The sequence below is a fragment of the Kogia breviceps genome, chromosome 10, assembly GCF_026419965.1.
Source record: "Kogia breviceps isolate mKogBre1 chromosome 10, mKogBre1 haplotype 1, whole genome shotgun sequence".
Taxonomy (NCBI): Eukaryota; Metazoa; Chordata; class Mammalia; order Artiodactyla; family Physeteridae; genus Kogia; species Kogia breviceps.
Window position 1 is genome coordinate 99965730 of NC_081319.1, and position 21044 is coordinate 99986773.

Sequence of the window (21044 nt, forward strand, 5' to 3'; positions counted from 1 at the left end):
GCGGAGCGGCTGGGCCCGTGAGCCATGGCCGCTGAGCCCGTGAGCCATGGCCGCTGAGCCTGCGCTTCCGAAGCCTGTGCTCCGCAACGGGAGAGGCCACAACAGTGAGAGGCCCGCGTACCACAAAAAAAAAAAAAAAAAAGAATGTGTTAGGTGGGAGAGAGGGTGATGCAAGAGGGAAGAGATATGGGAACATATGTATATGTATAACTGATTCACTTTGTTGTAAAGGAAAAACTAACACTATTGTAAAACAGTTATACTCCAATAAAGATGTTTAAAAAAATAAAAATAAAAAAAAAAAATTAAAAAAATAAAAATCATGAAAAAAAAAAAAAAAGAATGTGTTAGTAGTGACCTATACGATGAAGAGAGAACCTAAAAGGAAAATAACTCTTATTAACTCTAAATAATTCTTGTTAACCATATCTAAAATCCCCTGCCTCCACCCCACATATGACTTGGCACATCTTCTTTCTGTAAAGAAGGAATTAATAGAAAGATATGTGGTCTTATGAACAGAGATGCTTTTATTAACATCTATAGTAAATGGGCAGTGAAGCCGGCAAATGTTAACTCGTTTTATGGAACAGTGTAGTCAACTAGCCATTTGATGTCTCTGGCTCTCAATTTCCATATTTGTACAACTTTAGGAACTAAAGATGTTCCCTAAGGCTCCTTTCAGCTCTAAATGTGGTATTTCTAGATTCTGCACAGAATAAAGAGGCGGCTATTTTTACAGGAAAACTGCTTTAGGGAGTTTTGCTTAGATTAAGTGCAGGAGAAAGTTGAAAACGTGATAGCACAACTGACCAGAGAGAAACCAAGAAGGCTTTCTTGGAAGTGGGGTGGCGAGCAGTTAGTCTAGACAGACCAAAGTCCCGAGGGAGGGGAAACCCGACGGGGAAGTGTTCAGCCTCTCCAGGAGACCACCCGACACCTAGCCGGGACCCCAGGGTCTGGGGTGGGCAGTCTTCCTAAGGGACATGGGAGGGCATTTGGAGTCCTAGGCAGGAGGGTCTTTTTTTCTGTAGAACCCCAAGGAGCTCAAAGAAGTAGCTCCAACTTGAACTGCAGGCAGAATTACAGATTTTCAATGAAGGAGGAATTATGTAAGGATTGGGGCTAGGGAAGGGGGTGCCTAATGAGGAAATATCTAGAAGAGGGGGCTGATCATGGCAGGAAGCTAACTCCTTTAGGATGATCTTAATATCTTCAGCTTCCTTAGGAAAGATCACAGCTTTATCCGCTGATATTTTCACAGTTAAGTTCTGATCTTTTAAAGCTGGCTGAAGAGAAAGATTATGGGGGAAGGAATATCATGGAAGTAAGTGCAGAGCTCAAGGGTAAAGGCTTTGAAACTACAACCTCCAATCATCCATTCTCTGAAAACATGGCATTAAAGTGGATACAAAGTAAATATATTTGGAAAGAAAGGACAGTCTCTTCAATAAATGGTATTGGGAAAACTGGACAGCCACATGCAAAAGAATGAAACTGGACCCCTATCTTACACCATATACGAAAAATAACTCAAAAAGGATTAAAGACTTGAACGTGAGACTTTTTTTTTTTTCCTGGATGTGCCATGCGGTTTGTGGGGTCTTAGTTCCCCGACCAGGGACTGAACCTGGGCCCTCGGCAGTGAAAGCGTGGAGTCCTAACCACTGGACCGCCAGGGAATTCCCGAACGTGAAACTTGAAACCATAGAACTCCTAGAAAGAAACATAAGGGGGTAAGCTCCTTGACATTGGTCTTGGTGATGACTTTTTGGATCTGATACCAAAAGCACAAGCAACACAAACAAAAATAGGGTTTCCCTGGTGGTGCAGTGGTTGAGAATCCGCCTGCCAATGCAGGGGACATGGGTTCAAGCCCTGGTCCGGGAAGATCCCACATACCGCGGAGCAACTAAGCCCGTGCACCACAACTACCAAGCCTACGCTCTAGTGCCCGCAAGCCACAACTACTGAAGTCCACACGCCTAGAGCCTGTGCTCCGCAACAAGAGAAGCCGCTGCAATGAGAAGCCCGCGCACAGCAACCAAGAGTAGCCCCCGCTCACCGCAACTAGAGAAGGCCCGTGCGCAGCAATGAAGACCCAACGCAGCCAATAAATAAATAGATTTTAAAAATTAAAAAAACAAAGAAGCAAAAACAAGTGGAACTACACTGAACTAAAAACCTTCTGCACAGCAAAGGAAACCATCAACAACATGAAAAGATAGCCTAAGGATGGGAGAAAATATTTGAAAATCATATATCCGATAAGAGGTTAGTATCAAAAATATATCAAAAAACTCATACAACTTAAAGCAAAAAACCAAACAATCCAATAAAAAATGGACAGAGGAACTGAATAGACATTTTTCCAAAGAAGGCCTACAGACGGCCTACAGGTACATGAAAAGGTGATCAACATCACTAATGCTCAGGGAAATGCAAATTAAAACCATCATGAGATATCACCTCATACCTGTTAGAATGGCTCTTATCAAAAAGACAAGAAATAACAAGTGTCAGTGAGGGTGTGGAGAAAAGGGAACCCTTGTGCACTGTTATTGGGAATGTAAATTGGTGAAGTCACCGTGGAAAAGAGTATGGAGGTTCCTCAAAAAATTAAAAGCAGAACTACCATATGATCCATCAATTCCACTTCTGGGAATTTATCCGAAGGAATTGAAAACACACGCACACAAACACACGCACACATATTCAGCCATAAAAAAAGAGGGAAATCTTGCCATTTATGACAACATGGATGGACCTCAAGGGCATTAAGTGAAATACGTCAGACAGAGAAAGATAAATATGGTATGATCTCACTCACATGTGAATCTAAAACAACAAAAACCCCCACAGATACAGAGAACAGACTGATGGTTGCCAGAGCGGAGGTGGGTTAGGCAAAATGGAGGAAGGGGGTCAAAAGGTACAGACCTCCACTTATGAAATAACTAAGTCATAGGGATGCAACTTACAGCATGGTGACTGCAGTTAATAATACATTATTGTATCTTTGAAAGTTGCTAAGAGAGTAGATCTTAACAGTTCTCACCACAAGGAAAAGAAAATTGCAACCATGTGTGGCAATGGATGCCAGCTAGACCTACTGTGGTAACCATTTCACAGGATATACAAACATTAACTCATTGTGTTGTACACCTGAAACTGATATATTATTTTGTCTTAATTATATCTCAATTTTCAAAAAAGGTAAACACATTTGGGAAAAAACTTCTTCGACTCATGGCTTTGTCCAAAAGCATGTCAAGAAAGAATGTCACGTACTATTCAGATCAGAGAATGAAAGACAGGTGTTCAGAAACCACATTAAGAACTGGTTAGTTAGGTCAAGAAAATTTAATTTGGGGGACTTCCTTGGTGGCGCAGTGGTTAAGAATCCTCCTGCCAATGCAGGGGACATGGGTTCGAGCCCTGGCCGGGAACATCCCACATACCGCGGAGCAACTAAGCCCGTGCGCCACAACCACTGAGCCTGCGCTCTAGAGCCCATGAGCCACAACTACTGAGCCCATGAGCCAAAGCTAATGATCCTGCAAGCCACAACTACTGAGCCCGCGTGCCACAACTACTGAAGCCCATGCGCCTAGAGCCCGTGCTCCGCAACAAGAGAAGCCACTGCAATGAGAAGCCCTCGCTCCGCAACAAAGAGCAGCCCCTGCTCGCGGCAACTAGAGACAGCCCGCGCGCAGCAACAAAGAACCTATGCAGCCAAAAAAGAAAAAAAAGAAAATTTAATTTTCTTTTCCTCTATTAGGAACTCTCAGTGTTAACATGGGCTGCAGCATGTAATTTTTGAACTGGGCTCATCACACTGTATTGTATTTTTATGATCTACATGAAAAGAATCTGAATGGAAGTAAAACCTACCTGCAAAAATGCATGGCCTTGGGTCTGCATTAAATGGTATAATCCATGTTCATGTAAAAAAAATGGCTCTCAGAATGTTTGCTTTCTTTACCTTAAGTTCAGTCAGCATTGCTTTCATATCATTCTTAATCTAAATAAAGTGAAGCAATCAGTAATGATGTAATGATGAAAATACAAGTAATGAATATGAAAAAAAAGAGAAAAGTAATTGACATAACTACTGCTTAGTGGGTTCCTTTTTGGGGGGGGGGGGCGCACAGCGCAGGAAATTCCCTGTAACTGTTGCTTTGGATGTAGCTTTCTAAGACTGAAAATTGCCCACTCCAAGACCCAGAAAAAAATCACTAAAAATCTTAGCAGGGTCATTTGCTTCATCAAATGATGGGTTACTGCCATCAGAGCAGCAGCCCTGTAAAAACCCAGATCTGGTCTTTAAAATAGGGTCCTCTGATGTCAGGCTGTTATTTTTACTTCTTTGGTGCAGAGTTAGGTGCCCATTGGTTAAGCTCTCAGATGGTGGGCCTTGACTTGAGCTGGTGCTGCCCCAAGGATGAACCTCGCATTGAGAAGCATTCCCAAGATGAGCAAGATGCTTTGGAAAAACAGAGAGAGAGAGAACAGTGCCATTGCTGTTGACTAGGGGCAGAAAGGACTTCAGGAAAATTCCCAGAAAAACTGAACATGCTGGAAGATGCTGTCTGAAGCTGACCTATTAAGATTTGGCAAAGGAATCTAGGCGCTGTGTGTGTGTGTGTGTGTGTGTGTGTGTGTGTGTGTGTGTGTGTGTGTGTGCGCGCGTGTGCGTGCGGTGGTAAAGGGGGCAGTGGAAGGGGTGATTTGTAGCTGAGTTGGCAGCAGTGCTGAGGGGCATACTGAATGTTATTTCAGTTATTTCCAGTTCAATAAATATTTATTCTTATCCCACTGGATGTGCCCTATGTTGAGCTGCCAAAAATGTAAAAGACCCTGAAGAGATAACAGTTGTCAGGGTAATATGATATCCACATTCATAATTATAGTTCAAAGATTATAGAATGGCATAAAAGAGTTACAACTGGGACCTCCCTGGCGGTCCACCCAAAAGAAAAATAGGAGTTACAACAAAGGTTTACAAAATGTACAATAGAGAAAAATAAAAATCAGGGAACACTCCGTAAATGACAAGGCATTGAATGCAGACCTATTCAGGCCATTATTTAAATAGGAGAAATAGAGGAGAATGACCCAAGGAAGGAGACTGACAAGAAAAAAAAGTACCAAAGGCAGGAATACAAGGTGTGGTTTTTCTGGAGTGTTCCTTTCAGGGAAGGCAGCCATGGGAATTTATTAATCAGTGATACTGATGTGATTTTCAACAGGGATATGCAACCATCCAACATCCAACGTGCCACGTTGAGATGTTTGTATTGAATAATTCAATAAGCCATTGAAAAAGTCACTGAAGCTTTTGGAATTGAGAAGTTATTCTTAGAAGAAAACTATGTCGAGGGTTAGCATGTTTTGAAGAGGGCGACTTGGGCCAGAGAGACCACAAGGATGGGTCTAACAATCTACTTGAGAGACTGGCAGGTGGGCTGGAGTTAGAGCAGTAAGGACGGAACCGATCTGTGATACTCCCGGGAAACCTATCACACACACAATGTACAGAATGTGCTGATGAGGTGTGGGCGGCTGAAGAGGAGACGTCAGCTGACATGGAGGACAACAGTACCTGTCCCCAAGGTTCTGGAGAAGGGGCTTTCTGGGGAGTAGGGCAATGAAGTGGGGGCACCTGAGCAGGTGCCAGTGGGACCCTCCGGAAGAGATACCCAAAGGCCCGGGAGGAACGCAGAGAGGGCCTGGGAGCACGATGCAGGGTCATGATTCATCAGGACAGGAATGGTGGTGAGCCCACAGGCCAGTGAGATCACCAAGGGAGCGAGGACAGCAAGAGCCAAAAAGCAAACTGGGGAAAAGACTCACAGGGATTGTTTACCGAAAACCTCACTCTCCCTAGCTCTGCATTTCACTGAGAAGAGTGGCTCTAAAATCAGCTATATTACCCAAGTCTCAATTCAGTAGCTGGTAACCAAGAAATGAAAAGAACAGAATCCATTTAAATATAATTTTCCAAAGAGGGATTATAAAAGCATTGCCCTTTAACACTTTCAGCAACACATGATAGCTTTTTCTTAATGTTGAAATTATTGCTCAAAGTTCTGTGACAAAGTATTGTCCAAAGACTCCTGGCTTCAGATAATCATCTCTTCGTGGCACTTTTACCCTATCTGCCTTTTCTGAGTACAAACAACTTTTAGAAAAAAAGAGTGATTCTAGGGCTTCCCTGGTGGCACAGTGGTTGAGAATCCGCCTGTCGATGCAGGGGACGCGGGTTCGCGCCCCGGTCCGGGAAGATCACACGTACCGCGGAGGGGCGGGGCCCGTGAATCATGGCCGCTGCGCCTGCGCGTCCGGTGCCTGTGCTCCGCTACGGGAGAGGCCACAACAGTGAGAGGCCAGCGTACCGCAAAAAAAAAAAAAAAAAAAAAAAAAAAAATCCTCTGGAGAAATCCTTTGGGAATATGCCACGTTCAGATGACACAGAGTCTCTCCATAATTCCAATGCTGACAGTTTTCCTTTTCATCTTGGTCCAGATGGTGGTTTCTTCTTACGAGCACCAGATGAAGACGTGAATTTGAGCTCAGGGGTCAGGTCATGAGACGCACACTGTATTGTGTGTGAGTGTGAGAGAGAGAGAATACAGTTGAGTTTGTGCAAGTGGAATGACACCAAGGAGCCAGGGCTCCATCGCTTGTGTGCCAGGCGTGGTGCTAGGAATGGGGAAGAAGAGATCAGCAGGCGCTGGAGCTATACCCCTGGCAGGTCAGTCTAGAAGGCCACCAGGGGCACAAACACAGCATTCCAAGACTAACAGTAGTACAATGTGATACAGGGGGACGGAGTCCACAGGGGCGAGAGTTAGGAGAGGCTCTTTAGAGAATATGACTCTAAGCTGAATCTTCAAAGCAATGCACATGCCAATCAGAGGAGGGAGAGGGAGGAAGAGCGTTCTAGAGCATTCTGGAGGGGAGCTGGCATGAGTCGAGGCAGGGAGGCTGGAAGTGGCACATTTGGGACCCACGGGTTGTCTGGTACAGCTGGTGTGCAGTATGGGGTGGGGGGCGGAGCACAGGGCGAGAAGGAGCCGCAGAGGTCAAGGGGCCACACGGCAATGAGCTCCCTTCCAGCAAAGGCGCTAGGATGTGAGGCTGTACGTGACAAGGATGCACAGGAGGTTTCTAAGAAGGAGGGAGACGTAATCATGAGACTGACGTGCATTTTTATCGAGGTCATTCTGTCACTGTGGAGGATGGATTAAAGCAGGCTGAGAATGGAGTCAGGGAGTCGTTAGAAAGAAATTAGGCTATTGTAGGAGAGAGAGGAAGAGAGAGAGGGACGGCGGCACCAGCCATGGAAAGGAGGCCAACTGCCAGATCCCATTCGCTAACCGTTTACCCTGTACCTGGCAGGAGCCAAGCCCTTGCTCACATCCCCTGGCATCTTCTGCCCACAACCCTATGAGCCGGGTGCTGCCAGATCAAGGCCCTGTGACCATCACACGAGGGCCTCACCCACGTCACGCCAGGACCAGCCCTCACCCCCGCCCCCTTGGCTGCTTTTCTGGCTCCTGAACACACGGAGCCCTTGCTCACCTCGGGGCCTTTGCAATCTCTATCCCACTGCCTAGAACTTCCTTCTTGTTCCAATGGCTTGTTCTCATTTTGGAGGTGCAGCTCATGTGCTACTTTCACTAGGAAGTAGGTCCCTTCCTGCGTCAGCCTGCTTGCTTCCTTCATAGCACTTAGAATCTCTAATTATCTTATCTGTCTACTTTTTATTGCCTGTCTCCTCCTTCTAGAATATTCCATGAGAGTAGGGGCCTTATTTGTCTTATTCACTATTATATACGTATTCACTATTATTTCTCAGTACCCAGCACAGTGTCTAAGTGCTCAATAAATATTTATTGGGGTAGGGGAGGGATAAATTAGGAGTTTGAGATTAACATAGACACACTACTATATATAAAATAGATAACCAACAAGGACCTACTGTATAGCCCAGGGAACTATACTCAATATTTTGTAATAACATATAGGGAAAATAATCTGAAAATGAATATGTATAGCTATATATTCATATATATACGTATATATGTATATATATCTGAATCACTGTAAATCAACTATATTTCAATAAAAAATAAAATAAATTTATTGCATGAATATCCATTTTACAGATGAAGAAAATAATAACAGTAAGAGCAATAAAAACTAACACTCAAAATATGTGCTGGGCACTGGTCAAACTCATCTAAGCCTCACAGATTTGATGTAAATATCATTATTTCTCCCATTTTATAGATGAAGAAACGGAGGCTCCCACATTTAGGTAACTTGTCCAAAGTCACAAAGCTTGTAAATGGCAGAGCAGAGATTCAAATTCAGGCAGTCTGGCTCCAGGGTCCAGCTCCCAACACCTATGCTACACGGCTGCTCTGAGACTGGGCTTTCCAGTCGTCAGGTCACAAGCTGGCGATGGAGGAGCTAGGATTCCAACCCGGTTCTCTCGACTCTGGAAACCAAGCTCCAGGGCTGGGGGTGGTGAGAACCGAGGAGACAGAAGCCGGGCGGCAGGTCTAAGCTAACAGAGGGCGTAGTTGATTGAGGGGCACACAGGGGCGAGCACGGGTTGAGCTCTGAGCGTGTAGAATTCCAGGTGCCCGCTGCACGCACTCTCTCCTTTACTGTGCTTCCTGCTTTTGGAGCAGGACACGTCACTCAGTCCCTCTGATCCCGTCCTCACACTTGTAAAATGTGAATTTAGATACCGACCCAACAGGATTCTTGGAACGTCGATTAAACGGAGACAATGCAGACCCATGGGCAGATGTTCAGTAAACATTACTCTCCTGAACTTTTCTGTACCTTCGGCTCGCACGGAAAAGCCAATGTTTTCAGGAAAATGGGCTAAGTATCCAGATGACATAAGGAACAAGGGAGAAAATTCCTGGGTGGGTCCAATTATATAATCATTCCCCAAGCTTAATGAGACTTAGAATTAGCGAGACTTAGCATTAGCTAAGTTTCATCTTCTGAACACTTGCTGTTATGGCAATAATCAAACGAAGAATTCATAAAACTAGGTTCAATTTAATCTAAGCTCACCACATAAATCTTACCTCTGCTTCCCCCTACTTCCCCCTATATGTTTCTTTTCATTCTGGCCCAGCCGCTCCGCGGCACATGGGATCCTCCCGGACCGGGGCACGAACCCGCGTCCCCTGCATCGGCAGGCGGACTCTCAACCACTGCGCCACCAGGGAAGCCCTTCATTCTTTTTTTTTTTCTTTTTTTTTGGCTGCACTGTGCGGCTTGCGGGATCTCAGTTCTCTGAACAGTGATCGAACCTGGGCCCCAGCAGTGAAAGTGCCGAGTCCTAACCACTGGACAGCCAGGGAATTCCCTCTTTTCATTCTTATTTCTTGCTAGGTATATGCAATATGTGTCTTTGGACAAGCCACTTATTTTAATCTTAAATTTCTCCTCTGCAAAATGGGAACAACAGTCCTCCCCTTAATAGAATTCTTATAAGAATTAAAGGAGATAATGTGTTAGAAATTCCTTTGCAAACTAAGTACTATCCAAATATAATAATTATTATTAAAAAGAAATATAAAGATATATCTGTATAAAATTATCAAATTTATAATAATTATTTATTGATATACTTATTTATATCTAATAAATATAAATAAAATATAATTTTATTTAAAATGTTTTTATGACAGACTTCCCTAGTGGTGCAGTGGTTAAGAGTCCGCCTGCTGGGCTTCCCGGGTGGCACAGTGGTTGAGAATCCACCTGCCAATGCAGGGGACACGGGTTCGATCCCTGATCTGGGAAGATCCAACATGTTGCGGAGCAGCTAAGCTCGTGAGCCACAACTACTGAGCCTGTGGCTCTAGAGCCCATGAGCCACAACTACTGAGCCCGAGTGCCACAACTACTGAGCCCGCGTGCCTAGAGCCCGTGCTCCACAATAAGATAAGCCACTGCAGTGAGAAGCCTGTGCACCGCAACGAGGAGTAGCCCCCGCTCGCTGCAACTAGAGAAAGCCGGCTCACAGCAACGAAGACCCAGCACAGCCAAAAATAAAAGAAAGAAAGGAAGAAAAAAAAAAAAAGAGTCCGCCTGCCAATGCAGGGGACACGGGTTCGATCCCTGGTCCAGGAAGATCCCACATGCCACGGAGCAACTAAGCCCGTGCACCACAACTACTGAGCCTGTGCTCTAGAGTCCATGAGCCACAACTACTGAGCCCGAGTGCCACAACTACTGAGCCCACACACCTAGAGCCTGTGCTCCTCAACAAGAGAAGCCACTGCAATGAGAAGCCCGCACACCACAACGAAGAGTATCCCCCGCTCGCCGCAACTAGAGAAAGCCCGCGCACAGCAATGAAGACGCAAAGCAGCCAAAAATAAATAAATTTATTTTAAAGAATGAATAAATTTATTTTAAAAAAATAAATAAATAAAATGTTTTTATGAGGGAAAAGAAGTATGCTTATTGAGATCATGCCTTTTCCACAATGGTACTTTAATTAGTCTTCTCCAAGTTATAATTTCCCAAGTGCTGAAAACTGTATACCTCATTAAATCTTGTCCCTCTAATCCAGGTGGAGATGCTCACTGAAACCCCCCTGCCTGCAGGACCCGGAACCACCTTGCAGTGGGCACGTGCTTTTGTCTGGCAGGCATTACAGCCAAGAACCATCCTTCACCATAGCTTGCCCTGAACTTTTAGCTCTAGGGTGAAAAAGTGACCCAAGAGAGGCCGGTCAGCATTCTTCCTGCCCCTGGTTTGTTTAGGGTTAGGGATTTGGACTAAGCAGGACCTATCTGACGACTTCCCTGAGCTGTTGCAGGAACCATGAGGGAAAAAACCTTTCTTTTCTCTCAGGAGTGCCGGCTGTGAGAAGCAAAGCAGTTGGAGCTACTTCTGAGCCTCTCTGACACCATGTGGGCGGGGACCAAACTGAATAAAGTCAACCCAGTGACGGGCAGACAGACAGACAGGTAGAGTGACCAGTTCAGACCAAACTGGGACTTCCCTGGCTTTCGCATGGAAGGTCCCACGCCCAAGACCCCCCTCAGACCCGGGCACACAGGGACGGTTGGTCACTTCACAGAGACCAAGAGTCCCGCGTATACCGTTCCAAGCCTTGATCCAGCTTTACTCGGAGGCCCTCCTTGGGCACCTCAGTTCTATGACCCAGTAAGTTCTGGGGTCTGTTTCAGCAACTTTGAGTTGTGTTTCTGTCACATGCAACTCAAAGAGTCATAACACATGCCCAAAGAATGTCCACATCTAAGGCACAAAGTTAAAAAAAAGCAGAAGAAATCAAAGTAGGAAACAAGCTATTTTTAGCATTGAGACACGAGGAAATGCGATCATGTGGTCCTTTCTGAAGTTGAGGTAATTTATTTGACAAAGGGGCTCCGGAAAAACGAAGAAGTATACAAAATGGAAAAAAAAGAAGAGGCAAATGAAAACATTCTTATGGAACAAAAACCTCATGGCATGAGAAAGGTCAGAGAAACGCATGAGCAAAACTCCAAAAGAACAAGCTTAGCCAGTGAGGGGGAAAAAGTAGCTGAAGTCAAAGCATGGAGCAGTTTTGCCTTTCCATTAGAGACAGACCCGCCGTAACGTGGTACAACACAAGTGAGCCACGGAAGTGGCCTGTGAAAAAACTGGACCCGCAGAGGCTTCTGCAGATGATCGACAATTCCACAGGACTTAAAGCCAAACATCTCAGTGGTCTCTGGCACTCCGCCCTGGGGCAGGTAGGCCAAAGAAAATGCTAGGGGAATAACCAGAAAACCTAGAGGAAATGAGCTTTTCTTAAGGTGACATACAGCAGTGATTACAAAGACTGGAGAAGTTAGGAAACCTCAGCGTGCACCAGAATCCGTACAGCGTGCTTATGACACAGCGTCATGCTACCCCTACCCCTAACCCTCAAGCGCTATAGGATGAGTGAGAGAAGTGTGTGCTCCTCAAGGGTTTCCTTTGAGAACACGTCCAGAAGGGAGAAATCGAGACAATCCATCTGTACACAGCCACACAGGATGGAATGAGAACCACTCTTTCTGGCCTTCCCTGAAGAAGGATGTGACACTGGGGCCCCCAAGGGACATGGCCCGGCACCATTTCTCATTCTAATGCAGTTTGGAAAAAAATTAAGTGTTGAAAACCAAAAGAGAAGTCATTTTCTCAATAGAAAGACAACATGAAAAAAAAAAAAAAAACAAAGCAGTGGGAAGATATGTGATTCAGTCTTACCTCTATGAGTATACTTTCTATTGAGTCTCTATTTATTTATTTATTTGCCATGCAGCGCGGCACGTGGGATCTCACGTCCCCAATCAGGGATCAAACCCGCACCTCCTGCAGTGGAGGCACCGAGTCCTATCCACTGGACCGCCAAGGAATTCCCGAGCCTCACTAATTTTAAACTATTCTCATTTTGCTGTCTGATATCATCTAGTAACAGGGTACTAATCATGTTCTGGGTCTTAGTCCTCTCGTGTGCGTTCCAGGGAGGCTGATAGGACTGTGCAGGGTCTTTCTAACACAAAGACTTTAATTTGTTTAGGATAAAAACAGAACGGAACTTTGAGGGAGGCAAGGAACAGCACCCTCTGAACTTGCACATTTGTGAAAATCTTTATGCTCTATTTACCGAAGGACTTTTCCCCTTAAAACATGCCACTGAAAACAGAAAACGGGATATGGTAAAAGGTTGTCTGGTAATAAAGAACCAGATTCACGCACCAAATCCTAAATCACAAAGAACGCTCAAGTGGAAAACCACTGGAGGGACTGGAGCACGTGACTGAATTTAGCATCGCCTCTGAAGATGGGGAGGTCCATCACTGGGGCTAGAGCATGTGATGGCTTGTTTTCTTTAAATCACTTGTAATTCAGGAAGGGCCCACCTACAAGCAGGATATCTTCCTGCTTGCTCCCTGAACCAGGATGCCATCTGGAATGTAAGAGAGGAAGGAGGCAAGACCCTAGGAAGTGTCACGTTATCCTGAAAAACATCCCTTGCAGAATCAGACCACTGAGGTTCTCTTAGCGGAGCTCTCACCTCCGATTTCCTACAGGGGTAATGAAAGGCATTTGCCAAGGCTAAGGGGCAACAAGATTGATGGAGTCTGGACTCACCTCTACGAGTATACTTTCTGTTGAGTCTCACTTTACTTATTTATTTATAAATAAAGGCATTTTGGCCTTTCTACAAATTCTCGACAGCTGCCTGCTAGGTGTTTATGTGGTTCTGGGTATTGTGTCCTCTGCAAAGAAAGGCATATGTAGGAACGAAAAGGATCTTGCCTCCTGGGGCCCTTAGTTTGTAGCTGGGGAGATTGGAGATTCCAAGAGGCTATTTATATGGGGTCTTACTGTCGCTGAGAGAGGGTAGAAGCCAGCGAGTAGCGAGTTACCCTACAAACCTACAGCAAAAATGGTCTCGTCTCCCGCCTTGTCTATTTCACCAGGGCTGGAAAGGAGAAGGGGGTAAGGAAAAAAAAATGGGGGGTAAGAGATTATTTTTCCTCGATTTTGTTAAATTGATTTGACATTGATAAGACTGACCATCCTTCTGCAAACCAAACAGACATTTAACACTAACGCAAACCCATGTTTTTCTTTTTTTAAGAAACGACAATTCAGGTTTTTGTGAAGTTACAGCCTGCCTTCATTTTAGTACAATATCTATGGAACCACGAGGCTAGTATCAAATCTTTATAAATCCTGAGGGAATAGTGAAAATAGAAAGGGAATAAAGATTTAAATATGAAAATCAGCCTCTAATTACCTAATGCTCACCGATTAGATGCCAATGATGGAAACAAAACATAAAAGGTGAAAAGATGGCCATAGGAAGAGGGAGGTCAAGAAAGAGAGCTTGCACAGTTTGAGAGCAAGCCCTGTTCACCAGGCCAGTCACCCAGGGATTCAGAGACCAAACACGGTATTTTCCAGAGAATACTGGCATGTTTATCGCCCAGCAGGCCCCACCCTGCAGCCTGAGAGCACCTACCAGTGTTTCCAACTTGGCAACCCCCCAAAAACCAGAACAATGATTGCTTTTCTCTTGCTATAATAATGCTGTCGAGTTCATCAGAGATCCATTTTGTATTTTTCATTGAGTCCAAACCATGCTGTTTCCTTCAGAAGAAACCCTATCATGTTTCATATAGTTTTTAAAATAATTGATCTGGTCTGTTAGTACAAATAGAACTGTTTTGATGAGAAAGGAAGGAGCTTCTCCTGGAATCTCCTTATTTATCTGAAGTTAAAATATATATATTTTTAAAACTTTACACCTGTGATATAGTACATGCATGAGTCGAAATATTTCTCTGCTCACTGGGTCTTAGAGAGACAGCTGTGGTGACATAGAAGAGTCTCATGCTTTGCCACTCATTCATTCATTCTTTTTTTTTTTTTTTTTTTGCTGTACGCGGGCCTCTCACTGCTGTGGCCTCTCCCGTTGCGGAGCACAGGCTCCGGACGCGCAGGCTCAGCGGCCATGGCTCACGGGCCCAGCTGCTCCGCGGCATGTGGAATCTTCCCGGACCGGGGCACGAACCCGTGTCCCCTGCATCGGCAGGCGGACTCTCAACCACTGCGCCACCAAGGAAACCCATTCATTCATTTTAATTGAGCATGTGCTATGTATTCTACGCATGGAGCAGTTAACAAGATAGAAAACGACCCAACTTCACGGAGCAAATACAGGGGAGACCAAGACCATATCCATGCAAGTAAGTAGATAGGATATTCCAGATGATAATAAACTCTTTGAAGGAAAAAGGTGGGGTCATCAGCTCACCTCTGGCTGATAAGAGGGAGCCTGTGAAGGTCTGGGGGTAGGCAGGGGAGTGGCCAAGGCAATGGCCCTGGGGTTACAGCAAGTCTGACAAGTTTGGGGGAAAGAAAGAACACCAGTGGGGATGGAGAAGCATAATACCGATTGTGGTTAAAGATTTAATAAGATGATGAATGCAAAAGAACACGATGAACTGCAAAGCAATACCACTAAAAGGTATTATTTGGCTTGGTTAGAATACTGTATTCTAAAGAACATCATTCTTCAGATGTTTAGAGTTTATAAAGAATGCAGGTGAGGGCTTCCCTGGTGGCGCAGTGGTTGAGAGTCCGCCTGCCGATGCAAGGGACACGGGTTCGAGCCCCGGTCCGGGAGGATCCCACGTGCCGCGGAGCAGCTGGACCCGTGAGCCATGGCCGCTGAGCCTGCGCGTCCGGAGTCCGGAGCCTGTGCTCCGCAACGGGAGAGGCCACAACGGTGAGAGGCCCGCGTACCACAAAAAAAGAATGCAGGTGAAAACTATATATTTCCGTTTTCATCTTTTACTTCTAATAAAAAGGAGTTGGCTCTCGAAAAGCCCTTTCAAGTAAGGCACGTTGCCTTCACGTGAAATAGGAAAACCCCCACATACCTGGAATCCTATTGAGCGTCACCCAGAAATGCTCATCCGGACTGAAGGTGTCTTTGGACCACTGGAGCAAGTCAAGAGCCCGTGGGTCGTGGAGAACAAAGTTGGAAAACTCTCTTGACAGGGCAACATAAGCAGAACCAAAGTAAATGGTGAGATTGTGGGGAGGAGGCGGTTTCAGCGCTGTGGTTCTTATCACATAGGAAAGCTCTTTGCCCAGGTGCTCTCGGTGGACATATTTAGTCCGTCCAATGGCGTGAGCGGGAGGCAGCACCCCTGGGGTGATGTTTTTCCCTTTAAATCCTTTCAGATACTGAACGATCTCCCTGTTGGTTTTCAGGGGGAAATCTTGCCCGCAGGTGTTGATGGCGTACTTCCACGGAACCTCCAAGGCTGCAAGATCTTTGATGCAGTGCAGGTCAGCCTGGAGCCTGGAAATCCCACCATAGACCACGGGTTCCATCTTGGAAGCCAGAAAAGCATTTGGGAAGCAGCTCAGTAATTGCTTCACTGCCTCTTTAAATTCAACTGTCGCTTTCTCATCCACGTGAACACAGTAGATATTCTGAGGCATGTAAATAGCTCTGAAGAGCCTTGCAAAGGTGTCGAAATTGTGATGGATGACCATGATATATGCCAAAGGAAATTCAGCTTCTTCTTTAGATAACGGCGCCGTGATGTAGTGGCTCTGAGTCAGGTATTCCTTGCAAGAAGACGTCTCATAGATCATGAGTTTGTTTCTCCAGAGGAAAGGTGTTTTGCCATTGATAAAGGATATGCAAACTTGACTCAGCATCAAAGTGTCCGAGTTATTTAGCCTCTGGAAGCCTTGCTCACCCCCAAAATTGAACACATAGAACACGATAAAAATGATTACACAAGAGACAGAAACTATAAAGAGGTAACGCATCAATGAAGGCATGCCTCCAAGAGGAGATTTCAAAGACCGTCAAAATCTAAGTCCTCTCCCAAACTTACTTTTTTCTCTGAGTTCTTATTTTGGTGCATACTCCAGTAATTCGTGCCCTGAAGGAGACTCTGTGAATTCACTCGGTTTCATCCCCGGGAATCCGGCGGCCGGCGCACTCCCCATGCTGACAGTAGCTACTGAGCCCGCCTCGTTCGCTGCCTTTCAAACCGCCTTTGTCTACATCCCGGTAGCAGGTTGCTTAAGCCCAGCCTTTTTCCCTCCCTCTGGCTCCCAGCTCCCAAAGGCTGGCTGTTTCACTAGAACTCTGGTTTTAGGCTCCTTTCCCCTGCAGATTTAGTTTCTCAGATCTCTCTTCCTTCATTTCCGAGGGGCTTTCCCCCCCCTCGCTTGTTACTCTCATTCAGGGAATTAATACAGTAAGAACGAAAGCTGAAATGATGCGTCTGGCAGGCGTGCCGTTTCCTGCTAGTCATCCGAAGACTGCGGCACTCACCGCCCCCCACCCCACCTCGCTGCTCGTGGCAATGATCCAGAGCCTGGTCCCTCGACTCTTCGAGCACACTCCACGGGGTATAATGTTGCCTCCGTCCTCAAATATGCCGCTTAAGTGAAAAAATGACTGAAGTGACGAGATCGAAAATTTTAAAAAACCTCAACCACCGGGCTCTTTTGTAATGCCTGCGAGCCCCGCCCAACTCGTTTTCTTTTTCTTTTTTCGGCCCTACCGCGAGGCTTGCGGGAGCCTAGTTCCTGGACCGCGGATTGAACCCGGAGCCCCTGCAGTGGAAGCGCGGAGTCTTAAGCACCGGACCGCCAGGGAAGTCCCCGGCACTCTCTTTTCTAAAACAAGAGCTTACCGGGGTTCCAGTCCTAGGGGATCTGAAAGTGCAAGGCTCTGGGTGCTGTGACTTTGAGATTACGTCGTGACAGCCCCGTGGTGCTTATCATAAGGATTGAAACGGAGAAGGACCCTGTGGGGTCCTCCCTGGTACAGATTCTTTCCGTGCCCACGCCCCACCGTTTCCTGTTTGTAGGAAATAGGTTTCCTTTAGGCTCCTGGACGTTCCCTGAGCTCCAAAGTGCAGATTCAAACAGTTGCTAATCAGGGAAGGTGGCGGCGGGGGGGGGTGGGGGGGGGGGATGCAGAAACAAGGGAGGAGCAGCCTAGAAACAATACTGCAGCCTTGGGGCAGGGTTCTGGTTCCTCCTCAAGGGATACACACAACAATATCTTTGAGTTCTTCTGCTGGCACTAAGGCCTCCACCCCGGTGGAGGGTGGTAACTTCAGGTTGAGCGCCCGATCCCTGGAGCACCGCCCTGCTACCTCGCCACCAGCCAATCAGAACAAAGTCACAAGCCCTGTAGCCCTTACCCCAAATTTTGCCCATTAAATACTCTCCCCGAAACCGTCGGGGCTTTAGAACACGAGCCACCCATCCTGCCTGTACGGCATCTTTACAATAAATGCTGCACTTTCCTTCAACACAACCCGCTGTCATTAGATCGGCCTTACTGCCCGCCGGCGAGCGGCCCTGCGTTTGATTTGGTAACAGGATGTCGGGGTCCAATGAACAAACGCCAAGCTACAGCCCCTGATTTAGATGAGACCTTAAAACTTCACCGGAAAGCACTCGAATCCTGGCACAAATGACGTTCGGATAAGGGCACCTAGAGCGCATTCGGGTTTCCACTACCCAGAGAACATCGTCTGATACTCAGAGAAGTGCTTTATACCTGCCCGGTTAAGCCTGTAGAATCACCTAGGAAACAAAGGTCGTTTTCCCCTGTTTTGTAAATAGCAGCGTTTTGGCTGAAGAGCACGAAGCTCTTTAACTTACAAGGTTCTCATCGTCAACCTTTTATTTTTCCAACCAGCTTTTTTTAAATACAGACCAGCATATTTTATTTATGATGGCTTCTGACATACCCATACAACTACTTCGTGCCTTCCCGTTTCAACTCCCCTTTGAGGTGAACGTAACTCACTATCGGAGACTGAGCACCCCTCCCCACCCCCCCCACCCCTCGCATGAAGAAAAAATGTCCTTGAATGCCCTCTGTCTCCTCCCTTTTGAAAAGTCTCTACCCTGCTATTAATGAAATTAATAGAACAATATGCTTATTCCCTGTTTTCAGCAGAGGCAGGAAAACCAACGCTAAGCCCCCTTGATTCAAGGCACCCTGCGCTTCAACTGAATGACACGTCACCTCCTGAACCACAGTAGGTTTTCATTCTAGCTTTTGTTGCTCCCAGTTTTCATTATTCCAGCTTGTACATTATTTTTCTCTCTCCCTTACTAAATTCTCCTCGTTCTCTAAGACCCATCACAAATAAACTGGGTTCTATGTAGAACCCATCTTTGGCTTTTTATGCAAAGTGGAAAAAAGTAAATGGAGCCCTTATCTGGACAGAGCAGATCAATCTAATTCTTAGCGTTCCCATGGAGCAGAGCAAAGAGAATGACTCTGAAAATGACACGGAAAATGAATGATAATGGAAAATTCAATCCCAAGCTTCTTTTTTCCCCAAATAATACCTTTAAATATCAGGTTATAGTCTATCCTATTTCAAGACAACAGAGAGTAATTTCAGTATCTAGTCTGGCAAAGACTTTTTGGCTTAGAGCGAATATTAAAATATTTTAAATATTTGCAGTTTGACAAAGTGTTCAGATACATGACAATGAGGCCAACAGAGTCTGTTTACATTATTATTTCCAACTGGCCAACAACAAAGGGGTTCAGATTTATACAGGCTTGTGCACTGAGATTAATAATGTTACTATACTGAGAAATACAGACATTAGCCAAATTAGGAACTTTCATCCTATTGATTTGGTATTCAGTCCGTTATTTAAAACAGCACTGTTTGAGTGCTGAAAATGTGGCTCTTTTTCCTGTCTGCCCTTTTGGCTGTCCTTGGGTATGGAAAAATGCCTACAGGAGAACTTTTTTAAAAACCGCTTGTTGTAAGAGAGGAAGGCCGTTACCTGTTCCCTTTCCTTCCTAATAGACCATGTGACCTGCTTTTCCAGCACAGACACCAGGCATTGTTTCGCTGCTGAGACTGAACAGCTCAGCCTTGCCTACCTGCCCGTGACTGCAGGCCAGGACAAGACCGACGCACGTTCGGCTCACTTTGGAAGCAGTTTATTCCCGAACTAGACAATGAATCAGGCTAGACATGTTTACCCTCTCCGGGGCTGCCTTAAAAGCTTGCTCTTTCTTCCATTCAGAAGCCTTTACTGTTTTTTACATCATTTAATGATTTTTCCGGAAACCTCCTACACTGATGGTGGGAATGTAAATTGGTGCAGCCACTGTGCAAAACAGTATGCAAGTTTCTTAAACAACTAAAAATAGAGTTACCATATGATCTGTAACCCCACTCTTGGGCAGATATCTGGAAAAGACAAAACCTCTAATTTGAAAAGGTACATGTACCCCAATGTTCATAGCAGCACAATTTACAATAGCCAAGACATACATGGAAGCAACCTAAATGTCCATTGACAGATGAATGGATAAAGAAGATGTGGTACATACACACACACACACACACACACACACACACACACACACACACACACACACACAGAGGAATATTACTGTGCCACAAAAAAGAATGAAATAATACCACTTGCAGCAATGTGGATGGACCTAGAGATTATCGTACTAAGTGAATAAGTCAGACAAAGACATACATCATATGATATCACTTATATGTGAAATCTAAAGAAAAAAGGATACAAATGAACTTACTTAAAAAACAGAAATAGACTCACAGACAAAGAAAACAAACCTATGGTTATCAAAGGGGAAAGGAGGGGGGAGAGATAAATTAGGAGTTTGGGAATTAACATATACACACTAATATATAGATAATCAACAAGCACCTACTTACTGTACAGCACAGGGAACTATATTCAATATCTTGTAATAACCTATAATGGAAAAGAGTCTGAAAAAGAATAGGTAAATATATGTTTATGTATAACTGAATCACTCTGCTGTACACATGAAACATTGTAAATCAACTACACTTCAACTTAAAAAACAAAGAAGTTTTCCAATTATGACGCTTTCTAGAGCACAGCTCCAAAATGAAGAGGGTATTCTTTTTTTTTTTTTTTTTGCGGTATGCGGGCCTCTCACTGTTGTGGCCTCTCCCGTTGCGGAGCACAGGCTCCGGACGCGCAGGCCTAGCGGCCATGGCTCACGGGCCTAGCCACTCCGCGGTATGTGGGATCCTCCCGGACCAGGGCACGAACCCGTGTCTCCTACATCGGCAGGCGGACTCTCAACCACTGCGCCACCAGGGAAGCCCAAGAGGGTATTCTTTTTGTGAAATACTGGAAGACTCGGAATCTCAGTGAAATAAAGAAATAGTCAAAAGGGGAAAGGCGAGCCCCAGCACCCCTAGGCTTTCTGTGGCAAGGGGCAACGTAGCACTCTCCTGACTCTGGAAGACGTACAGAAGGGTGCGTTGAGGAAGCAGCGCGTGAAGTTCGCTGCCTGCCAGGCTAAGTCACACCCTTGAGGAAGGCAGCAGCCGGTCGTAAGTAAAATGTCATAAAAGACCTTGCATGTTGTGCTGAAAAACTTGGACTTCACCTTGTTGCCAAAGGAGCACCACCTAAGA

General features: G+C 45.5%; 1 protein-coding gene across 5 annotated transcripts in view; it reads right to left on the bottom strand.

Annotated features, from left to right (window-relative positions):
* GCNT2 (glucosaminyl (N-acetyl) transferase 2 (I blood group)) overlaps nt 1-17314 on the bottom strand; it is a 58531-nt gene extending 41217 nt beyond the window's left edge. For 2 of the 5 annotated variants that reach the window (XR_010835179.1, XR_010835180.1), the window contains exon 1: nt 15474-17166. Coding sequence is in view for 3 of the 5 variants with exons in the window: in XM_059077774.2 (XP_058933757.1) it covers nt 15474-16392 (919 nt within the window). In the remaining 2 variants the exon portion in view is untranslated. Of the gene's footprint in view, nt 1-15473 lie in introns of all 5 variants that reach the window. The other 3 variants (XM_059077774.2, XM_067006779.1, XM_067006780.1) reach the window with 3 other exon arrangements.
* Between the last annotated feature and the right edge of the window lie 3730 nt (nt 17315-21044).